The sequence below is a fragment of the Cyanistes caeruleus genome, chromosome 5 (assembly GCF_971803275.1).
Source record: "Cyanistes caeruleus chromosome 5, bCyaCae1.hap1.1, whole genome shotgun sequence".
Classification (NCBI taxonomy): domain Eukaryota; kingdom Metazoa; phylum Chordata; class Aves; order Passeriformes; family Paridae; genus Cyanistes; species Cyanistes caeruleus.
In genome coordinates, this window is record NC_141705.1 from 32,725,624 (window position 1) to 32,745,574 (window position 19,951).

The 19,951-nt window shown below is 39.0% G+C and overlaps 1 protein-coding gene and 1 long non-coding RNA gene across 51 annotated transcripts in view; one reads left to right on the forward strand and one right to left on the reverse strand.

Annotated features, from left to right (window-relative positions):
- LOC147653029 (uncharacterized) overlaps positions 1 to 19,951 on the forward strand; it is a 69,026-nt gene that overhangs the window by 27,704 nt on the left and 21,371 nt on the right. The window contains exon 2 of the long non-coding RNA XR_015287019.1: positions 475 to 527. This is a non-coding gene — a long non-coding RNA (uncharacterized LOC147653029). The remainder of the gene's footprint in view (positions 1 to 474; positions 528 to 19,951) is intronic.
- TENM3 (teneurin transmembrane protein 3) overlaps positions 1 to 19,951 on the reverse strand; it is an 843,796-nt gene that overhangs the window by 21,777 nt on the left and 802,068 nt on the right. For all 50 annotated transcript variants that reach the window (XM_086889918.1, XM_086889906.1, XM_086889899.1 and 47 more), the window contains 3 exons: positions 15,324 to 15,556; positions 14,583 to 14,737; positions 12,865 to 13,739 (listed from right to left, as the gene is read on the reverse strand). In XM_086889918.1, coding sequence (XP_086746044.1) covers positions 12,865 to 13,739; positions 14,583 to 14,737; positions 15,324 to 15,556 — 1,263 coding nt within the window. The remainder of the gene's footprint in view (positions 1 to 12,864; positions 13,740 to 14,582; positions 14,738 to 15,323; positions 15,557 to 19,951) is intronic.

Consider the following 19,951-nt stretch of genomic DNA (forward strand, 5'->3'; position numbering starts at 1 on the left):
TTTCTGCAGTGAGAATTTCTCAGAGATAATGATTATCAGCTTCCCAGATTCTCGACCTTTTGCTCTTCACCTGCTGGAAGTCTCTCTTCCATTGTTCATCTCCTTCAGTTTTAATTACATGCCTTCCCAGACCATTTTCTGTTCTAGGCTATGTAGGACACTTCACTTTGCAGTAATAACTTTCTAGTAAGCTTGCCACAGATGGAAATGTCCTACTTTCTTTATTTTTGACTTGTTTCTCAAGTGTATTTTATCTTAGTCTGTAGCACATTTAGCTCAACCCCAACTTGCAGAGCACTATTAATGTTTTATATCAGAAGTTATTTCAATGTAGAATAGGGAGCTGTAGAAATAAAGTGTATAGTAAAGGCTGCACCTAAAGCCAGTTGCTAAGTTATGACTGATACTGTTTTCCCCAGACCTCTGCGGCACAATCCCTCAACAAAATAAATTCTATGGTTTTTTTTTTTTCAGTTGTAAACATGTCATGTTGAAGAGCAAGGCACATCATTTCCAGCACATTTCAGGTAACAAGACTTACAGTCCAAATGCATATTAAGTATTTAAGACTGGTTACAGATTATACTATTAGTTGGGATACTGTAATAGAGAAATGAAGCATGAATGCATTTCATAATATAGACATGCATAATTTTGACAGTAGAAAGAGAAAAGTACTGTTACACTTTCACTCAACTCACATCAGGTATTTCCTCTATGCATCTCAGATTACCAAGAGTGGCTAAAAAAATTATGAAACATTACCCTACTTGTTTCAAACTATTAATGGGAAGCCTTTTATACCAGAGTGTTGCTTCTTGGCAGGTAAGAACAGAAGGTTCAAGGTTGACATTCAGGAGTGCAATGTGTTGTTGTTTTAGGTGCATACCACATTGACAACATGCTGAAAAATCTGTCCTAACCTGGCAATGAAATGTCTCCCTTGGCTTGTTGGGGCCATTTAAGCTACATTTACATAGAGGACTGTTGTCTTTAACATTACAGAATTTTGGTTTCCAAATACATTCTTTTGTTTGTATTCAGCCTCCATAGTGCACTGCAGGTTTAGTCCCTCCCAAATGAATGTGAATTCAAAGTTGGAAAATTATGGTGAAGAAAAGCCACTCTAGTAGCACTCTGACTGCAAGCTCAACCAGTATCTAAATGGTTATCTTGCTGATCAAAAGGAAAGAAGCCCGTATCACATCACTTTTATTAGAATTTCATTACCTGTAGGGAGCATTCCTGTCCCCCATTGGTTTAAAATTTGGCATAGCAAGTTACTGGATGCTACAGTTCTGGCCACCTTTAACCATTATGTGGGTTTTAGAAAGAAAGAAAAAAACTTTCAACTTAAATGTAATGAATTTGTTTTTTTTTCCTTTACTCAATTTTTACATTACTTTCCTCATTCTGATATGCATTTTTGTTTTTTATGTGTCTGTAGAGAGACTGAATGAGCCTGCTAAGAATGAAAAAGGTGAAAATTATCTAAAAATGCATGGACAGAAATGATTTCTCCTTTGTTTTCATTTCTTATCTAGTCTGATTGAAATAGACACTTCAGGATCCATAACTACTCATTTATAACCTGCACATATTTCTTTATTTCCATACAGTACATTTGTATTTGTATCTTAAAAGGTTTATCATCTTGCTTTTGAATTCACAGTAAACCTGAAATATTAAACTATGACTTCCTTTGGAGATAAAACAATTTATTTTTTTTTTGAACCCCAAACAATAAAGAATATGGTATTATGTCTTCCTAATATTTTGTTTTGCTTAACAAGAAGAAAGCAAATGACAATTTGATATATATTAGTAGCTTGTAAATTATGACAAGTGGATTTTTAAAATTTTACTTTATTATTGTGTAAGAAGTGATAGGATTGTTCTTTTTCTCTTATCTGGAATATTGTTAAACATGAGAAAAAATGCAACCAGTGGGGTCAGCCGTGTCCTGGGGTGCATCAGGCCCAGCATTGCCAGCTGGGCAAGGGAGGGGATTGTCCCATCCTGCTCTGCACTGGGGTGGCCTCACCTCGAGGGGCAGTTCTGGGCACCACAATATAAGAAGGATATAAAGTTGTTAGACAGCATCCAAGGGAGGGCAAGGAAGATGGTGAAGGGCTTTGAGGGGAAGCCCTATCAGGAGCAGCTGAGGTCACTTGGTCTGTTCAGCCTGGAGAAGAGGAGACTGAGGGGAGACCTCACTGTGGTCTTCAACATCCTCACGAGGGAAAGCGCAGGGTCAGGCACTGATCTCTTCTCTGTGGTGACCAGTGACAGGACCCATGGGAATGACATGAAACTCTGTCAGAGGAGGTTTATGTTGGACATGGTTTATATTGGAAAAGGTTCTTCATCTAGATGATGGTCAGGCACTGGAACAGGCTCCCCAGGGAAGTAGTCACAGAGCCAAGCCTGACAGAAATAAAGCATTGTTTGCACAACACTCTCAGACATATGGTGTTACTCTTGGGGCTGTTTTGTGCAGGGCCAGGGCTGGGAGCTGGACATTGATGATCTTTGTGAGTCCCTTGCAACTCAGAATATTCTATGATTTTATGAAAAAAATCAATATTCTTTCCAATCTTACAGAATTCTAAATATATTAAAAAAAAAAAAAATCTTCCTTTCTTTCCTGCTTTATTCCTTTCCCCTCTCCCTCTTCCTTTTCCTTTCACTTGTCTCTTTTTATTTTCCTTTTCCCTTCTGTTCTGCCTAGCTCTGAGAAAAAGGTGGACAAACAGGAATTACAGGAAATAGGTGATTCTAGGAAAGAGCTAAATTAAACTACAGCCAGAATCCCAATTCTGGACAGAAATGCATATGCCTACTTATTTTCTAATGTAATTTGGGCAGAAAATGCAAACTCACAAAACCACCTAAGTTAGAAGGTCATTAAAAGTATTTGTATCAGCTGCATTTCTCTGTCCTGTCCAACCAACTGTAAGACAGCCCAAGCTTTTCCTGTTCCTTTATCTGATGGCTTTTTTCATGGGGAAAGGGTCTTTACCCTGTTTTCATCTGGAGAAATCTTATAAAACTGTTTGCACAGCTGGTTAAATAATTCAGGTAATGGTCTTATCTTAACAATGTGATCAGGATGAATTTTTTAGTCTGGGTTTAATGAAGAGATTTCCTCAGCTGGAAAGTGATTGACAATTTCTCTTTTCACCTTATCCTGTTTTAAGTGCAGTTCTTGAGGCTTTTTATTTGGTGTGTCTATTTTGTCATAATGTTAAAAGGACGGTTTTCGGTCTTTTTTTGTAAACTGGCATTCAGCACACCAGACGTGAACAATTCACTTAAATAGTCCTTTCCTGACAGCCATAACTCATCTGCAAAACAACATTTAGGCACACTCTAAATGAGAATCACTGCAGGAAATGTGTCTGTTGGAAAGGGAGCTCAAAGGAATGAATCAACACCTTTTCCCATGATAGCTCATTCACTCCCATACAGAGAAGGTTTTGATGCTCATTTTCCACTTCACTGCACAACCAGACAAACAAGCTGGAGTTCAGTGCTCGTGCTGCATTAGATTGACCACTTTCATGGCCCAATCCAAAATTACTTCCAGGTATTTGGAGCCAGGCATTTTGGGGGAGTGGTGCTTTGTGGAGAAAGAAGCAATACATGCTGAGGATGCCTTACTTTTTGCCAGAATACTTCCAAACTTCTCACTCGCTGCCTGTATGGTATTGCAGTCCTCCATGCTGTGCTGATTGCTGCAGCAAACACCTGCCATGTATATTCTCCTATGGAGCAACAAAACCAAGGAGTCTCTCCCAACTCACATATCTGACATGCACCCTACATGCACACATGAACAGGGTTAATGAAGCTGGTGCTTTCTGAAGAGAAGGAAGGACAGCTCCAGTGTATGTGCCTGGGGAAGGGGTGCACTGGGAGCAGAAGGATGCAGGCAATGTGGCTTACATGGGAGGCATTTTCAGGGATGAAGCAGCTTTCCAGAGCTGGGGGTGTGCCTCAGCAGCTCACACTCGAACTCAGTGGAGCCAATTCAGAAGCAATTCAAGGGGGCTCGTTCTTATGAACATGAGACTAAATACAGTAGCTAGGCTGTTATCTACAAGACCTCAACACTCATCATTCACTTTTCAACTTCCCTGTAATGGGAATTCACTGCCCCTGAGCCCTGCGGGATGCACAGAGAATGGATTCTGGATTTGCCAGGGTGTGCTGGCGGGCAGCTTCCCTAACCTCAGGGCTCCTCTGGGCTGCTGCCTTGTCTGTGTGTCACCTCCCCCACCTTTTTAGCTCATCTGTTACTGCACAAATAAACTGTGTGCCTTGTCAATATAAATACCAGAGTATGGCCTTTCAAATAAAAGAAATGTTGGTGTATATATACTTTGTGTGACAAATTGTTCCTTGCTGTAAGGTCTGCTTACACTGTCAGAGTGGAGTGTGCAGGCCTTTAGTGAGAAAAGGATGTAAGGCTGGTCTGTTTGGCCAGATATTTTTGTTCACAGAATAAGATGTAATGTTGCTTTTTTCCCCTTAATTCTTATTTGTTGGTAGGGTGGAGATTTTATTTAATTTATTTTTATTTTGAAAGGTAAAACTCAATAAGGCTATTTTTACAGGGTCACAAAAAGTGGACAGATCAACTTATTAAATTACATTATGTCTGAAAAGAAAATTCAGGAAATCAAAATTATATGGGTGTATTTTCTTTCCTTTTAGGGCAGTGTAATACCAAGATAGTAAACAATACTTGTTAGATTTAGGTTCTGTGGTTTAATTTAGAATAAGAACTTTATTCCTGAAGAGTACAAGTCACACCCAATTAATGCAGACTTCAGAAATAAAAGACTTTCCATTCCTGGGAGGGGACTCCTAAGGTAAGACTTTAAACTGCATGTCCCTTGTAGGCTTTCTAGAGAGCTGAACAGTCTGGCCTCACTGGGACATCAAGGAACACCAGATCTCTTGATGGGGCTTGAAAATATGTTTGAATATAGCATGACTAAAAAGAGAGATTAGCCTTTTCACATGTGGTCCTGAGTTGTCCTTCCACCTTCACCACACCAGGTTTCCTGCAAAGTGAGCATGAAGGAGGGTGGGCTGGCTTGACTCTAGCCTCCCTCACTTCTGTTTGACAAAAAAATCTAACATGGAACAAGAACATTAACATATCAATAACTGAACAAATGTTATTGTGAAGTCCTTCATAAAACCAGAAGTGAGACATACTTTCAGGAGCCTGGGCAGAGCTGACTGGATTGACAGTGCAGGACATTTATTTCATTAATACAAACAAAATTGTTTATTTTGTGGTACTATCTTTACTTCTAAGTGCTTTCTGAAACCAGACATCACATGCTGACTTTCCTGACAGAAATTAAAGCAGTTCTTCCTTTTTCCTACATGTAAGATGTAATAATATTGATATGTGTCTTCAGCATCCTGATTTTGATGTTTTTATTTATTCAATGGCTTCTCAGGTCTGCTTTTATTATGTAGCCTAGTTCTAAGGAGAAGAAACAGTAACATTCAAGAATGAAGAAATGGGTGAATGTCTATTAGATGAGACATACTACTGCTATCAGGGAAATTAGGGGACACACTGCAGTTCTCAAAAAAATTTCATATTTGCATCTAATGTTACATGGATTATTTTTAACATGGCTGTTTTTTCTATTAAACAGGATGAGTTTCAAACAGCAAACTTGTGCTCCAGTGTTAAAAGATTAAATAATATAATGCATTATGACATCTACTGTAAAGCTAAGTTACAGTTCTGGTTTAGAAAACTGTGAGACATAACCTCTATTCTTTAAAGTTGAAGATAAGAATTTAAAAAATGCATTGAATGATTTATTTTAAGAAGAAACATGGTAAGTCCTGTCAGCAAGCACAGCCATCTAAGTTCCTCTCAGAAATTGCATGTTGCATGAAACATGGTTACATACTTGTGTAGCATTGATGTATTCAGTGGAAAGTCAAAAAAACCCACAAATTAGATATATCAGCTTGATATTTTTCCCTACAAGTTCTCTTTGGTTAGAGAGCATACTTAGCTTGTTTGAATAGAAAGGGAGAGTTTTAATTGCCTTCTGGCCAGCCTTGCCTCCATGGGTTTACATGAAGATGTGAGAGAGGTCTATGGCTACTAGATCTTCAATTTGTGTCATATTGAGGAAGGAGAAACAAATATGCTTTAAGAGAGAAACATATGTATGTCATGCTGCATTGTGCCAGGCAATGTGGATACAAAGGCACTTATGCAAGGACTGCATATCTCAAAAATATTCCCCAAAAGACATTTCAGAAACAAATAAGAAGGAAGAGAATGGTTTTTGATGCTTGAGTATACATAGTATGGGAAGATTAAAGACACTGCACTTATATGTCATAGTTTGCACTCAAGGGTTCATGTGATTCCATAAAAGTCAATGCAAGAACAAGATAATTGGCTAAAAAAAAGTGCTTGAATGAATATGTACAGACACTACATTTTACACTGGTGAAGCAAGAAGCAGCAGCAGTAAAAGCAGAAGGTACCAAAGGCTGTTGGTAGTAAAAGGATAAAAATACCTAAAAAGCACTATCATTTTGAACCTCTTAATATACAGTAAAAGTGCAAGTGAAGTGACACTACTGTTGGGGTATGGTTTTCATTTGATCAAATTAAATACTTGCTTTTCGGCATAAGTTCCATAGACTTTTCTGTAGCCAAATTTCAGTATTTCCAGGTCAGACTCCACAAGTAATGTATTAAGATGAAGCAAAAGAAAAACTGCAAAACACGATCTATTCTCTGTTGCCAACTGTTGACAGTTACAGATGATGTGCTGGGTACTTGGGGAAACTAAACAAGTCCAAGCCAGAGGCAATATCTGACTCTGTATCACAGAGTTTTAGGGAAACCACAGCACGGAATGCATTGCTAATAAAAGCATAATATGCAAACTCCACAGCACACAGTGAAAATAGATTTTTGCTTGCAATTCTCTAGAGTCCATAAATTACTGTAAGGATTTCGCATTCTGCATGATTTCACCACCTTTCCAGAATAGCTGGAAAGCTCATTAATTTAACTGTGGGAGCAAAGTAAACTTGTAAGAACTGTGCTTGCTAATGTCACTCTCTTTGCTTCTTGTTGCACTGCCTTGAAGACAAGGATTGAGTGGGAGAGAGAGAGGAAGGACAAGACAAATGAGCTCAGGGCATGAAGTGTCGGGGAAAACATTGGATGGACTGTCAAGAGATACGAGAGGGGACTGCGAAGAAATTCACTGCTGGGAAAGGAAAAACCAGGAAAGTCAAACACACCTTAGGGAAATAATGGGAGATGTGTGAAGGAGCAAGATACAAGGTAAGAAAGTAAGGAAACATAGTAGGAGGTCTGGAGAGTAAAACAGAGTAATGGAAGAAAGGCAGTCGATTTCCAGACAGGAGGAGCCATCTTAGCCTGGATCAGATCTCTGCCTGCTGATACTGCTTCTAAAAGAAGAGGAAGAAAAATGAGAAAGCTGAAAAGAGATAAGGAACAGTGGATACTGGGATTATTTCATGTCTAAGGAGAGCACACTGAGCCTGAACCTTCCAGAAGAGCTTGACAGGGAAGGAACACCTGTCTTTTTACAGAAGAGCCTGCAGAAACAGCTGGGCTGTGACTGCAGAGGGACAGATCCCAGACACCCAACCCTGGGCTGACCAGGATTTGTTGCAGATCAGCTGTAGGGGAGGACTCCGTGTCTGTGCGAGATGGGCACAGCACCGAGCGCTCCCATGCGCACACAGACTGCAGCCCTGCCCAGCAGGTCTGCCCGGGCAGCCACGGCTGCTGGCTGCTTGTCCTGGAGGGATTCTCCCTCGCAGAGCAGCCTCTGCCAGTTCCTCAAGCAACCCAAGGAGCACAGATCAGCCACAGGCTGGCATGGCTGCCTGGCTGGCAACTGCTGGAATGCCAGGGCTTTGATGGAGACCCGGGCTCGCAGCCTGGGGGCTGGGCGACTGCACAGAGGCACCCACAAGGCTTTTTTAGGCATTTGCTTCTGGTATTTCAAAACTTAGGTCAAGACAAAATGCTCTTTCTTTTGTGCACCTAGCTTAGCTATCTGTATGTAAATTCAGAATGGAAACTGCTGCATAGAAATAATGCCATATAGGCTAGCTAGGAAGTGTCACTTCCAAAATGCTAATATGCAGATAATTAGTATAACTTTTAAGATTTATCTGTTTAAATGTTCATATTATGCATACATAATATGCAGTTATAGTTAATAGTTTCCAGCTCAGATATCTCAGAATTTTGTAAGAGAATTTGATTAGGCTGATTACTTTTATACCTTGTTTAATACTATAATTTCATTATAAAATCTAATCTGGGCAACTTCTAGCTTCATATGGCTCCATTGGTTTTTTATTATGCATGCATTTTCAATCATTTTTGTAAATGCTCTGTTAATATAATTTTTATTCAGCAGTTTTTGGGCCTCTGAAAACAGATAATAGTTACTATGAATTTGAGCAATAGTGCTTTAAAAAAGTACACATTCCTGAAATAAAAGGTGTCAGTTTTGATCAGTACATTATAACCCTTAGCAAAACAGAAATTTACAAATCCATATTGCTGTAAAGATATTAAAAATCCCCCAAGTCTGTAAGCAATGAAAACAGATTATATGATATCCTAAGTCATGCAAGCTAGTACTTACAATTTCACTGCAAAAACCAAAAATAATGTAAAAAAATATTTATTGTCAGTCCTTCCCTTCTTCAGGGAAAGAGGAGACTAAATAAAATAAACTATAGATTAATTAGTGTCCAGGCTAAAATAAATAAAAAAGTAAATTTCTTCTGGATCGGATATTAGTGTGATTTAAACTATGGAAAAAAGCCATGGGAAGAAACAAGACCAAATGCTTTAGAATGTGCCAGAGCACAATTGCCAATTTTTGGGATGCAATGTTTTTGCAAATATTTCCCCTTTCCACTGAAAAGTTCTGAAAAAGGAAAAAAAGATTGAATGTTGAATCATTTTCATAAACCTGTTCTCAAACTACTGAGATAGCTAAAATAGGTTCTCTGGATCCATGTTCCACTTATACAACCAGATTTGCACAGGAGAATAGTTCACAAAGCTATTCCTGAGTTGCTCCTAAGGCTGAACTTTTTTATTACAAAACCTACAGTATTTTTTCCTCTGTGTAGTTTCAGCCACTTAAACAGATTTGTGACAATCAAAAGATGAAAAAACACAGCTATTCTCAAAGCTATTTGACAAAAAGCATTTCTAGTCCATTGGACATTCAAGCAGTTGAATATTTTTACCTGTGAGTGGGAAGAAAGTCTGAATTCACCACGGAATATAAAATCTAGCACTTTCTCAAAATATTTTGAGAATTTGAGTAATAGAGTAAATAAAATACATAAATAAACTGTAATATTAAAAGAAAATGCATTCAGCAATGCAGTTGAAAAATTATGAAGTCAGAGTGATTTCATAGTTTCTTGGTCCTCACTTGATGTTTAAGGGATGCTTTTCCATTTTAACAAGGCTTCATTTTTTTCAATAGAAAACATTTAATCTGAAAATGTTTTAGTCCATCCTACCTACAAACCTGAATATGCAGAAGCTGAGATACACACTTGTACACCATGCCACCCCCACACAAACTCTTCTATGATAATTCATGGTCTCCATCTATTTTGGCAATAATACTAGAAACCTCTCGAAACCCAGCTTCATCAGATTTAATGCTACAAATCATCAGCACCAAAAAATCACAATAATACTTGATCTTAGAATAAAAAGTGGCAAAAGAGTTGTGGTCACTATTTTTCCCTTCAAAAGGGAAATATACAGACATAGGTTTGGTGTATGGGGATTTTATATTAAAAAGAAACAAGTAGCTATGATGGCTGAAGGATGTTTTTAAGAATCCTGTTTTGGCACAAAAAATAACGCAGTGCATTCCCCCTGCCCCTTATTCCCTGTAGCTTTACATAATTAGTATAATTTTTTCTTTTGGGTTTTAACTTGTACAGAATATGATAGAAAACATTACTGGAAGGGACCTTGAGAGGTCATGCAGTCCAACCCCTACCCCAGGGCAGGATCTGTTCTTCCTGCACTGGTCCTGAAAGATGTCTGATCTGTTTTTAAAGTCAGTCTATGAAGGGCAGGGGGTCACTATCATTGTTGTCTGCTCCAGGGCTCCAAAATCTTCACAGTGAAGCTCCTCCAAATGTCTCATCTGAATCTTCCTTGTTGCAATTAAACAGATTACTGCTTCACCATGGCTACAGGGAGGAGATAAATATCTTTACTTCTGCAAAAGCCTCATACACTTGCAAATTTGGGGAAAGTGAAATTGCCTAGCTTTTTCCATAATTACTTCAGCTTGGGAATTCTAACGAGACTTTGGTTGGAGGTAATTGTTTAGGAAGTGCATAAGCAGCAGCTTGGAAATAATACTAATACTTACTGAGGGGAATAGCCTGCCCTTTGGGCTCTCTGTAAACCAGCTGGACATAACCTAATTCAGACCAGAAAGTCTGCATGAAAGCAGATCAGGTGTGAAAGACAGCTATTTACATACTCAGGAAATAGCTATGTACTTCATGACACACAGTACCCTAAATTCTCCCTATAATGAAAGCTATAGACCAATCATCCACTGAATAGTGAATATAATATCCACTTTTTTTGTGATCACACAGACACCATTAAGATACATTCAGGAGCCACCAGCTACTGCAGTACACCACAGTAGGCTACACAGAAATTACAGACAACATGATGAGAAATTACTGCCCTGATTAAAACTCTAGGTCCTCAATTAGCCAATATGAATGCCAGCATGATTTAACGTGCCTGCTGTACCCAGCAGATGCCTTAATTTCTGCATGGGAGTTCACTGTCTCCCAAACCGACTGTCTTGCCCAACCTGCCTATTGGAAACAAGTGGCTGTGTCTGCCACAGTTAAACGCTGACTTTACCCTCTGTGGAAGTGGATGGCTATTCCCAGCCCACCTAAAGCTGTGCTTTGGTCTCTCAGCATACAGGACAGGGCTAACTCACGAGAAGGAGAACACTTGCCCTGCCAATACAACACTTTCTCATTCCTCTGTGTATCCTCATTGTACTTCTGTGTCCTCTTGGCAGGACCTAAAAAGATACACAGTGGATGCACCAAAGCACAGTTAAATATTACAGATGTGTGCTAATGCTTTGGGAAGGTGCCCGCTACCAAAGCCCTGCCAATTTACAGATTATTGTAAGACTACCTTAAAGCTGGCAGCAGTACCATCCCACCTGCTGATTTTGTCAGGGATCAGCATTTCTAGCCCTGTCTCCACTTCAGGACACAATATGCAGTGAAGCAGCACCTGCTGCTCTTGTTTCTCTGATGGCATCTATAAAGGCTGGAGAGTAGATACAGGTGCTCAAAGTCCTCCTGCACCCTGCCTCAGCCAAATGTACACTAACAGAAATATGAAGTTATCTCAGAACACAGATGTTTGGCTTTGCTGCCACTGCCTGACACTGGCACTTTATTTTCTTTATCATGTGTGTTGAATTGAAAGCTTTTTTTTTTAGGCCCTGACCTTGGAAGCAGTTGCTACTGCATTTCATCATAAAGATAGAAGAAAAGAAGAGGAGAAAAAAAATAAGAAGAAGGACTTACTGAATTTTCATGATGCCCTTTGTAATCCTGAATAGTTGAACTAGAGGGCCTCTTAATAGTTTTACTTATCACACTAGCACTACCACTCCTTCATAGACACCTTTTTACCCAATCTCATAATGTCTTTCATGTGAGTTAAAAATACACATATTTTTTCAGTTGGCAGAAACAACTGAAAAAAACTGTGTTAATTCTACATTGACCTTTTTTGAAATACTGGTTTCTGTTTTAAGCCGCATTTTTGTTATGATTTGCTTAGTGTATGAGTTGGCAGTTCATTTGGAGATTAAGTTGCCTATAAAGCCCATATGTGAATTCTCTGGTTCTACTAGTTTATCTATAAATTGTTATTATTTCCTTTAGTCAATATTATTGTAGATTGTGTAAAACGCTTTGCTAATCTGTCTGATATGAACAGGCATTGATGACTTAATCAGTGTAACACAGGCTAAAGCAACTCACTGAAAAGATTTTTTCTGAGGTTGGTAAAATTAAAAGTCCTACTGTTCCAGTAATATCTCTTGCTGTTGTGCTTGCACCTGTACATGCCATGGTGCTGGTGGTTTCTGTGTTTTCAATTGATTCCTACAGGAATGACACTTCCCCCATGGCCCACATTTCTTTTCTCAGCTTCCTCCATCTGCATCCACCTGTGTGAAAGCCTGCTGTGCGGTCCAGGAGATCCTTCCTAGGTACTTGCCACTGAGTGAAACACAACGTTTTACTACCCACCCAGATGTTATTTTTGGGTGAAAGACTATGCAGAAATGCTTTTACTTAATAAAGTAAAAGCAGCAGCGAAGACAAATTTCTTGTCAGTATTTGCACCAGAAGAATGTCAATCTAATGAGCAAGTGGGATGAAAATCTAGTTTTTGATGCAAATCTACAAACCCATGGTTGTCTGAGTTACAAATTTCTTGACAAGAGTGAAATGTTGTCTCACTATTATTTCAATATATAAAACTGAAGTTCAAAATAATGAATTCAAAATTATTCAGACCCAATGTTCAGAAGAAGTCAGACAAGTAAGACACAGGAAGACAACATGGGAAATTAAAAGTATCTTTTTTGTGCTTTTTTGTTATCAAGGGTCAACTTTACTGTTACTTCACCCAGCAATATTTCAAATGGTCCTGCAGAACTCAATAATAACTATAAGGCATCTGACTTTATTTTATGTACTTACTCAAAAAAAGTGGTCCATCCAGTCTCATCGCTTTTAGTGGCCAGAAGTCCACTGTTGCCATGGTAGGTAAATAAGACCAGCTCCTGCCCTTGTGCAGTCATGCTTTTCAAACATCCATTGGTGCCTATGGTCAGCCAGATGACTTGGTTATCAGGAGAGACCACTCTCACTGGCATCCGGTTGGGATCCCGCCTGATCCGAAGAGTATTCCCATTGCTGTCCGTTACCGCAGTAATATCATTGTCATTACTGTAGCTAAAATTGTACAGGTAGTCTCCGGTGACTAAACTCACAGTGTACTGGTGAGTACCATTGACATCAAAGATATACAGCTCTTGGTCAGTTGGAGAAGCAACTTCATAGAAGTTCATAGAATTCATTAAGGGTTTGTTCTTTGACACAGCCCGTATCCTAATGTTTCCCAGATCAGCAATATACAGGGTGCCATCTGGAGACACAGCTAAGGAGGAAGGGGCATTAAGTTTGGCATCTTTAGCATAGCCATCTCCATTTTGGTAGCAGTCACAGTTAACATCATTTTTGCAATCACACTCTGAGGGTATTCCAGCAACTAAAGAGATCTCTCCATCAGTTGTGACTTGTCTTATCCTATTTATCTTTTTTTCATCAGTTTCTGTAATGTAAAGCACCCCGCTGTAGGACACGGCAATGGCAGTGGCTGACTCCAGCGTGGTCTGGACAGCGTGTTTGCCCACGGTGTACTCCACCCCGGGGACCTGGCAGTGCATCGGCCTCCCCGCAGCAATGCGAACCTGACGGTTCTCAGTGATCTGCAGAACCACGTTGTTATCCAAAACATAAATGGAGTTATCCATTGGGTTTATAGCTAAATCTGTAGGCCATTCCAGACGAACCTAAACAAATAGAAGCGTTTTGTTAAACAGTTAACCATGGCAGAGTAAATTAATTAATTAGCCTTCAGTTTTAGACACTGCTGTAAGGATATTTCCCATCTGCTGTAAGTAATCACGACTGAAGAACTTGCATGAATACATGCAGCAAACTAAAGCTTTTCAGGGAGGTAAGGGGAACAATATTCGGGTATCCATTTTATTGAAAAGAAAGGCAGTTGCATTGAAACTGTAATACAGGCTGAGTTTCCCCTTCAATAAATGCAATACTTTTCTGTATCACAAATGCATAAATGACTATGGAGACAGATATCAATGTCTAAATACTTGTCAACAGTATTCATCTTTTATTCTTGTAGTAGCAAAAGTTACGTACTACCTTCCAGATTATGAAACACTGTACTCCATCCTTTGAACATACCACTATTGACATAGCCCTTCTTACCTACACAAGTTTTTAAGACAAATAGAAAAATGCAGGGGTTTTGTGTAAATCCTTTCATTCACTATAGTAGGCTAAGGATGTCAGCAATTCAGAAAACATCAACATGCCAAGATAGTTCTAACAGATATGCCATTCTCCAAGTATTTACTACCAGGCTTAATGTTTTCTGCTGATAGTTTTGCTGTTCTAAACCAAACTGAACTTTATGGGCAGAAAAATTGAATACAGCAGCAAAGAGGATACAGTGCAATTCACGCCTGTGGAACAGGTTGCTCTCTCCCCCAAACCTGCTGTTAAATATCCATCACCCTACACCTAGTTTTATTTTAAGGGGTGCAAAAGCTGCATTTCAGTTTCTATCTCCAGCTCAGCTTTCCAAATTAGCAGCAACTGAAAAGTACCTGGCTGATGTGCATGCTGGTATCACAAGTTAGAGGTCGTGCTGAGGTGAGATCATTGGAGCCAAGCAAAGTCGATATTATTCCATTCTGATCCACTTTTCTGATCATGGTCCCATCAACAAAGTAGATTAACCCATTCTTGTCTATTGCTATTCCTTCAGTGAAGCAAATAAAAATTAGGGTTTCTCTTGTACTAGCAGTGAATATATTATCCATAACTAAAGGTAAAGGTAGCATGTATACAGTGGAAATTGTAGGCAGAAAATCTGGTCTCAGGAAGTAGGTAGTAACACAGCTTGCTAATGTATTTTGCAAGAGAAACTGATATTCAGCATGAAATACACTACTGTTGATTGCATTTGCTGTTCATTTGCTTTTGTGTGTTGAAAAGGGAGTAGCTTTTAAGTTAACTTTAAATATGGGATAAATGGAACCAAAAGCAATGTTCATTTAGATATCCACTGCTGCCTGCCAAACACATAATATAAATGCTCTTATTGAGCGTTTAAAAATGGTCAATAACCACTCAAGCCAAATACTTCCTAAAAAAATCACCCCTAATTGGTTTCAAAAAAATCAGTCCCCTGTAGCTCTCTTCCTCTATAGACTTTCTACTTGGAAATATAACTCAAATCCCCAATTTTTGAGCCAACTATTGAATTCAGTAACTAAACACAATTATGCCACCAGCTCCAAACTTCTGTATTATTTTGAATGTTACAGAGGGAGAACTCTTTTTACCTTTAGGGCTCATGAGAGTTGCCTCTACCGCCTTGCCTCCATCACCACACCTTGCCTCATCGAATGGCAGGCACTGCTCCCCTGTTCCTCCTATTACCTCAACATTTTTGGTCAGGTCTTTCGCACCAGTGAGCGACTTGGGCCGATAAATCCTGCGTGTGTTTGTGTCAGAAACATACAAATCTCCCGTCACAGGGTCAGTTGCGAGGTAGTATCTGTGAGCTGGGTTGCTGCTGTAAAATGGAATCACACATTGCATATGCTGTAGTTAATTGCACCTAACATTGGATCAAGGAGAAAACTATTTAGTTCCTATGCAGTGTGAAGTAACGCAGACAGAGTTAAAGTCAATGGTGATGCTCCATGCAGGTAGCACAGGTCATGGCCCCAAAATGGTTTTGGTCCACATTTCTCATCTGTGTCACAGGCAGTCCAATCTAGATTAATCCTCTGGGGAAAGAAGGTCCATTTTGTCTTTGATGCTCTTACGCCAGTTCAGGCTCTCTCATTAGAGACTGTAAATGTCTCTTTAATAAACCAAATCAAAATACTGGAGTTTAAAACCTTCTGAGAGTTCTGGGAGCCCTGATCTAGTCCAAAATTTTGTAGCAGGAGCCCAGCCCTCACTTACACTTTGTTGGTATTATCCTATCTATTATAATTTGTATAAGGCTGCTGGGGTTCATGGTTTATGTAATTCATAAACAGATAAGACAGAGTTTGAATGATGAGTTCACAGGCAAGAGATAAGACATCATTCATAAGTATTTGTTTAATCCACTGCTTTCAAATGCATGATACGCATGATTTAACACATTAGGAAATGTCATCTCTTCCACCAGAGACCAAGCAGAGTTTTTCCATTCTTCTTAAGTCAGAGTCATATTTCAAATAACTGTACACATTGGCACAAAACTGCTAACTATACCAGCACAGTCTTTATTACAGTGAAAATATATATTGCTAACCATTTTCCCAGAAACGTACATTTTGCTTCTCCACTGGTGCCACATAATTGAGAATTACTGTCTTTTCTTCCCTGCTGGTGAAAAAAACAGCCCTGGAGATTACCTTTTGTGTTGATACATTATGATGTAGAAACTTAACCCACTGCAGTTGGGATTCCTGACCTAATTTATGGCATGAAGAGCTGAAATAAGGTCATGTAAATACATGAGGTAATTTCAGATGCTCCCCTCATGGACTGAAGCAGTGTCAGAACAGTCACTTCTGATGTTTGCAAAAGCACTGCTTAAACAGATCTACCAGTCTGGTGGTAGCCAAACATCTGTTCACAGAATGCTATACTTCACGTTTTGTAAATACATAACTGTGCTAATGTAACACATTTTTATGTACTGCCACTTGGAAAATGCAACAAGAGACCAACAGGAACAACTTGTGAACAAATTATGTCTTTTAGCAGGGACAGATTTTTATAGCTATCCAATTACAAAAACACAGAAAAAAATGTGTTGCATAAATAGGTTTTTATTTGGTTTTAAGACTTTTAACGTGTTGGTTCAGAACGAATGAAACCAAGTGAAACAGGCTAATGAAATCAAATACGCAGTGATTAGCACCTCTTAAAAAGCTCTGCTATTGCACTGAGCACTGTACAGCATGTCTGAAAACAATCAAATGCAGGCCTACTTTAAGTTTCTGTCTGTTACAAATCTATTATTGCCAATGTGCTAAATAGTTAGAAGGTATTTTCAAAACCTTAATTTATGCAGTGATCATTTAATATGATCACTAAGTAATGTACGAATTATTTATACCTCCAAAGACTGCAAATTAAATTATACCCATTTACATGATTACTTTGGTCTTTAAGAAACTTTGCAAACACTTCAAATACAAACACATTGCAAGATGTGAAATGTGCAATTAAATTTTATTTCATTGTAATTTAAAATAAATGATCTTTCTTATACTACTGAAATCTAAATTAAAGTACCTCTCTTCAACCCATCTAACACTGCCTCAATCATATTTTTCAGCCATCAGAAAAAGAAGTCATCAAATCAAAAAGTAACTAATTTATTCCTAACACAATTATTTATATCCAAAAAGAAGTTTTAAAGCTCTTTTCTTTATAAATATGGAGAAGTACATTCTAATTAATTCCAACAAAAAAGAAATCAGGGGATAAGTTCTCATGGTAAGTAGTATATCCTCATCAAACCAAAAAAATACACCTGATAATTTAAATGTATTTTCTCATTTTATTAAAAATCCCTCCAAGTTTGGAAGTGCATAGGATATTACTACTGAATCAATAGAAACTCTCCAACTTGCCATATGTAGATGTCTAATGGCTCCTTTCTGAGCTGATACAACAAGCTTAACCTCAGCATTTCTTTTCAGGTGAAGGTTAAACAGCTGAGGAGGCTTTAGGCAATAAAAACCCCCAATAATTTATGGGAGAAAGGCACAGTTTGGAGAACTGAATAACTGTCAAGTGAAAACTACATTTGTTTTCCTGGCAGAAAACATCCATGAGCACTATGCAGATCTCAAAAATAGTACAGGGATAAGCAGCCAGCAGCTGGAAAGCTACAGAGTTTATGCAATTTCACTGTACCCTGAAATGAAATTAAGCTTCTGCCTTCTACCAATAACAACAAATGCTAAGAAATGAAATCCCCAGCCCGTGACTTATTGACTCATTCAGTATTGCCTAATCACTTTCAGTAGCCTGCAAAACATGGAGTTACATACCCATACTGGCTCCTGTAAAGACATGTCTAAAAATTAACTTCTGTTCTGTCTATGCCAGATAGTAAGTGCTTTGAATTGAAAGAATCCACACATGTGCACAGAGCTGTAACAATCTATTTCCCTTTGCTTTTATCTTGCTTAGGCCAATCTTTTAATTCTTCAGCTCTCAGGTCACCTGGAGTATTCTCCATCTACAGATTTCTTTGAAAATACTCCTCCTGCTCCAGTCCCTGTCTTGCCTTCACTATGTGCCCTCTAAACCATATATCCCCTCAAAGCTGTTTTTATGTTTTGTTAAACTTTTTTTTCTGGCTCTCTGCAGATTTGGGATAGTGCCATAGCCTACAAAAGACCTCCCTGTCTTCAAAGTCCTTCTAAAAGTGACTTCTTCCGTGAATGTCTGTCAGCATTAATCACCCACAGGCAGCAGTGTGTATAAAGACATCATTTCAGCTTTGAGATTGAAAAAATGTGAGGTCACTGGTACATGAGAGGGGAAATTTTATCTGCATTCTCTCTCTAAAATAGAGTACAGGCTTCTTGAGGTAGGAGATACATCACACTGTGCTGAAGAACTGTTTATAGGCCAGGAAAGGTGAATGCTTGAATAGATAAGAGATCTGAACTAGTATTTAGCCTCCATCATTCAGTAGTGTTACTTGGGGAATGCATTTTTTAGTGCATTTTCTTCTAATACCTAGCAATTATCTTTTGCAAAGTAGTCTGTTGAGGGCTGTTCTCCAAACTGCAGTTTAAGTAGAAATCTCAGCAGTCTGAAAGGCTTGCCAGTGAAACTGGACATTTGCTCCCTTCTCCTCTTACAGGCCAGACAGATGTGCTTCCCTCTACAGCACTTCACAGGACTCTGCACAAATTCATGCAGCCAAAAGAAAGTATTTGGTCTCACAGGGTGTCCTTAGCTGTAGTGCCCATGGCAAGAGGATTTGGTGGATCCTAAGAGTTCACATGTCTTAAATAAAAAGCAGCTAAATAGAATAAAAAGCTGCAGGGGATATTAAGCATAAAGATCCCACTCTTGGCTTAGGAAGTCTCTCATCAGCAAATCTCTAAGGCTGAGAGTGGACACTGGGAAAATGTTTATGATGTGAGAGAAAACTCAGACTTGTAATAAATTGTGTTGGGCTGCACAGTGGGCTCCACACCTCCTGCCTACTGGGTCCACAACTGTTCCTGCAGAGCCAGTCCCCCACAGTCCTCTGTCTCCTGCCTCGGGAGGAGCCCCCACTTAACAGCTGCTATGTGGGCCCATGCTGTTACACTAATTTGTGTGGTATGATTGCAATTTTGCTACCCAGAGCTTCTGCATGTTTAGGCATGAATAAAGCAGAAAAGCTTCAGTATTCTCCCTCGTCAACTTCTCTTACATGAAGGGATCCAGTTTCTGAAAAGCTGCAGTTGAGGCTGTGACCACAATTCTGCCAGAGGCAGGAGGGGGTGGCACTACTAAATCACAGCAAAACAAACCTCAATACGCATCCACTTTTTAATCCCTTTTTGTACATTCCTCATCCCCATTTTAAGAATTATTACACATTCTATGCATTTGCCAAGACAATGTCCTATCTAGGTGCAATCACACCTTTGTGATACCACAAGTGATATAATTCTTTCAGTAGCAGTGGAACACATACAGACTAATTGCAGTAGTGAAACCCTAAACCCACCAAAGAGAAGAGACTGCCTCCGAGTCATGCCTGGAAAAAAACCCACAAAACCAATTCTGATCATTAGCACTGATGCACACACCTTATTTAGTCATGGAATTCTTTTGCCTAATAGATCTGAAACATATTTTTTAAAACATAAAACCTTCCTTGCACAGAAGTATGTCCAAAGAAAAGTGAATTTAAGAAAAAAAACATAAGAGATAGGACTCTGGGATT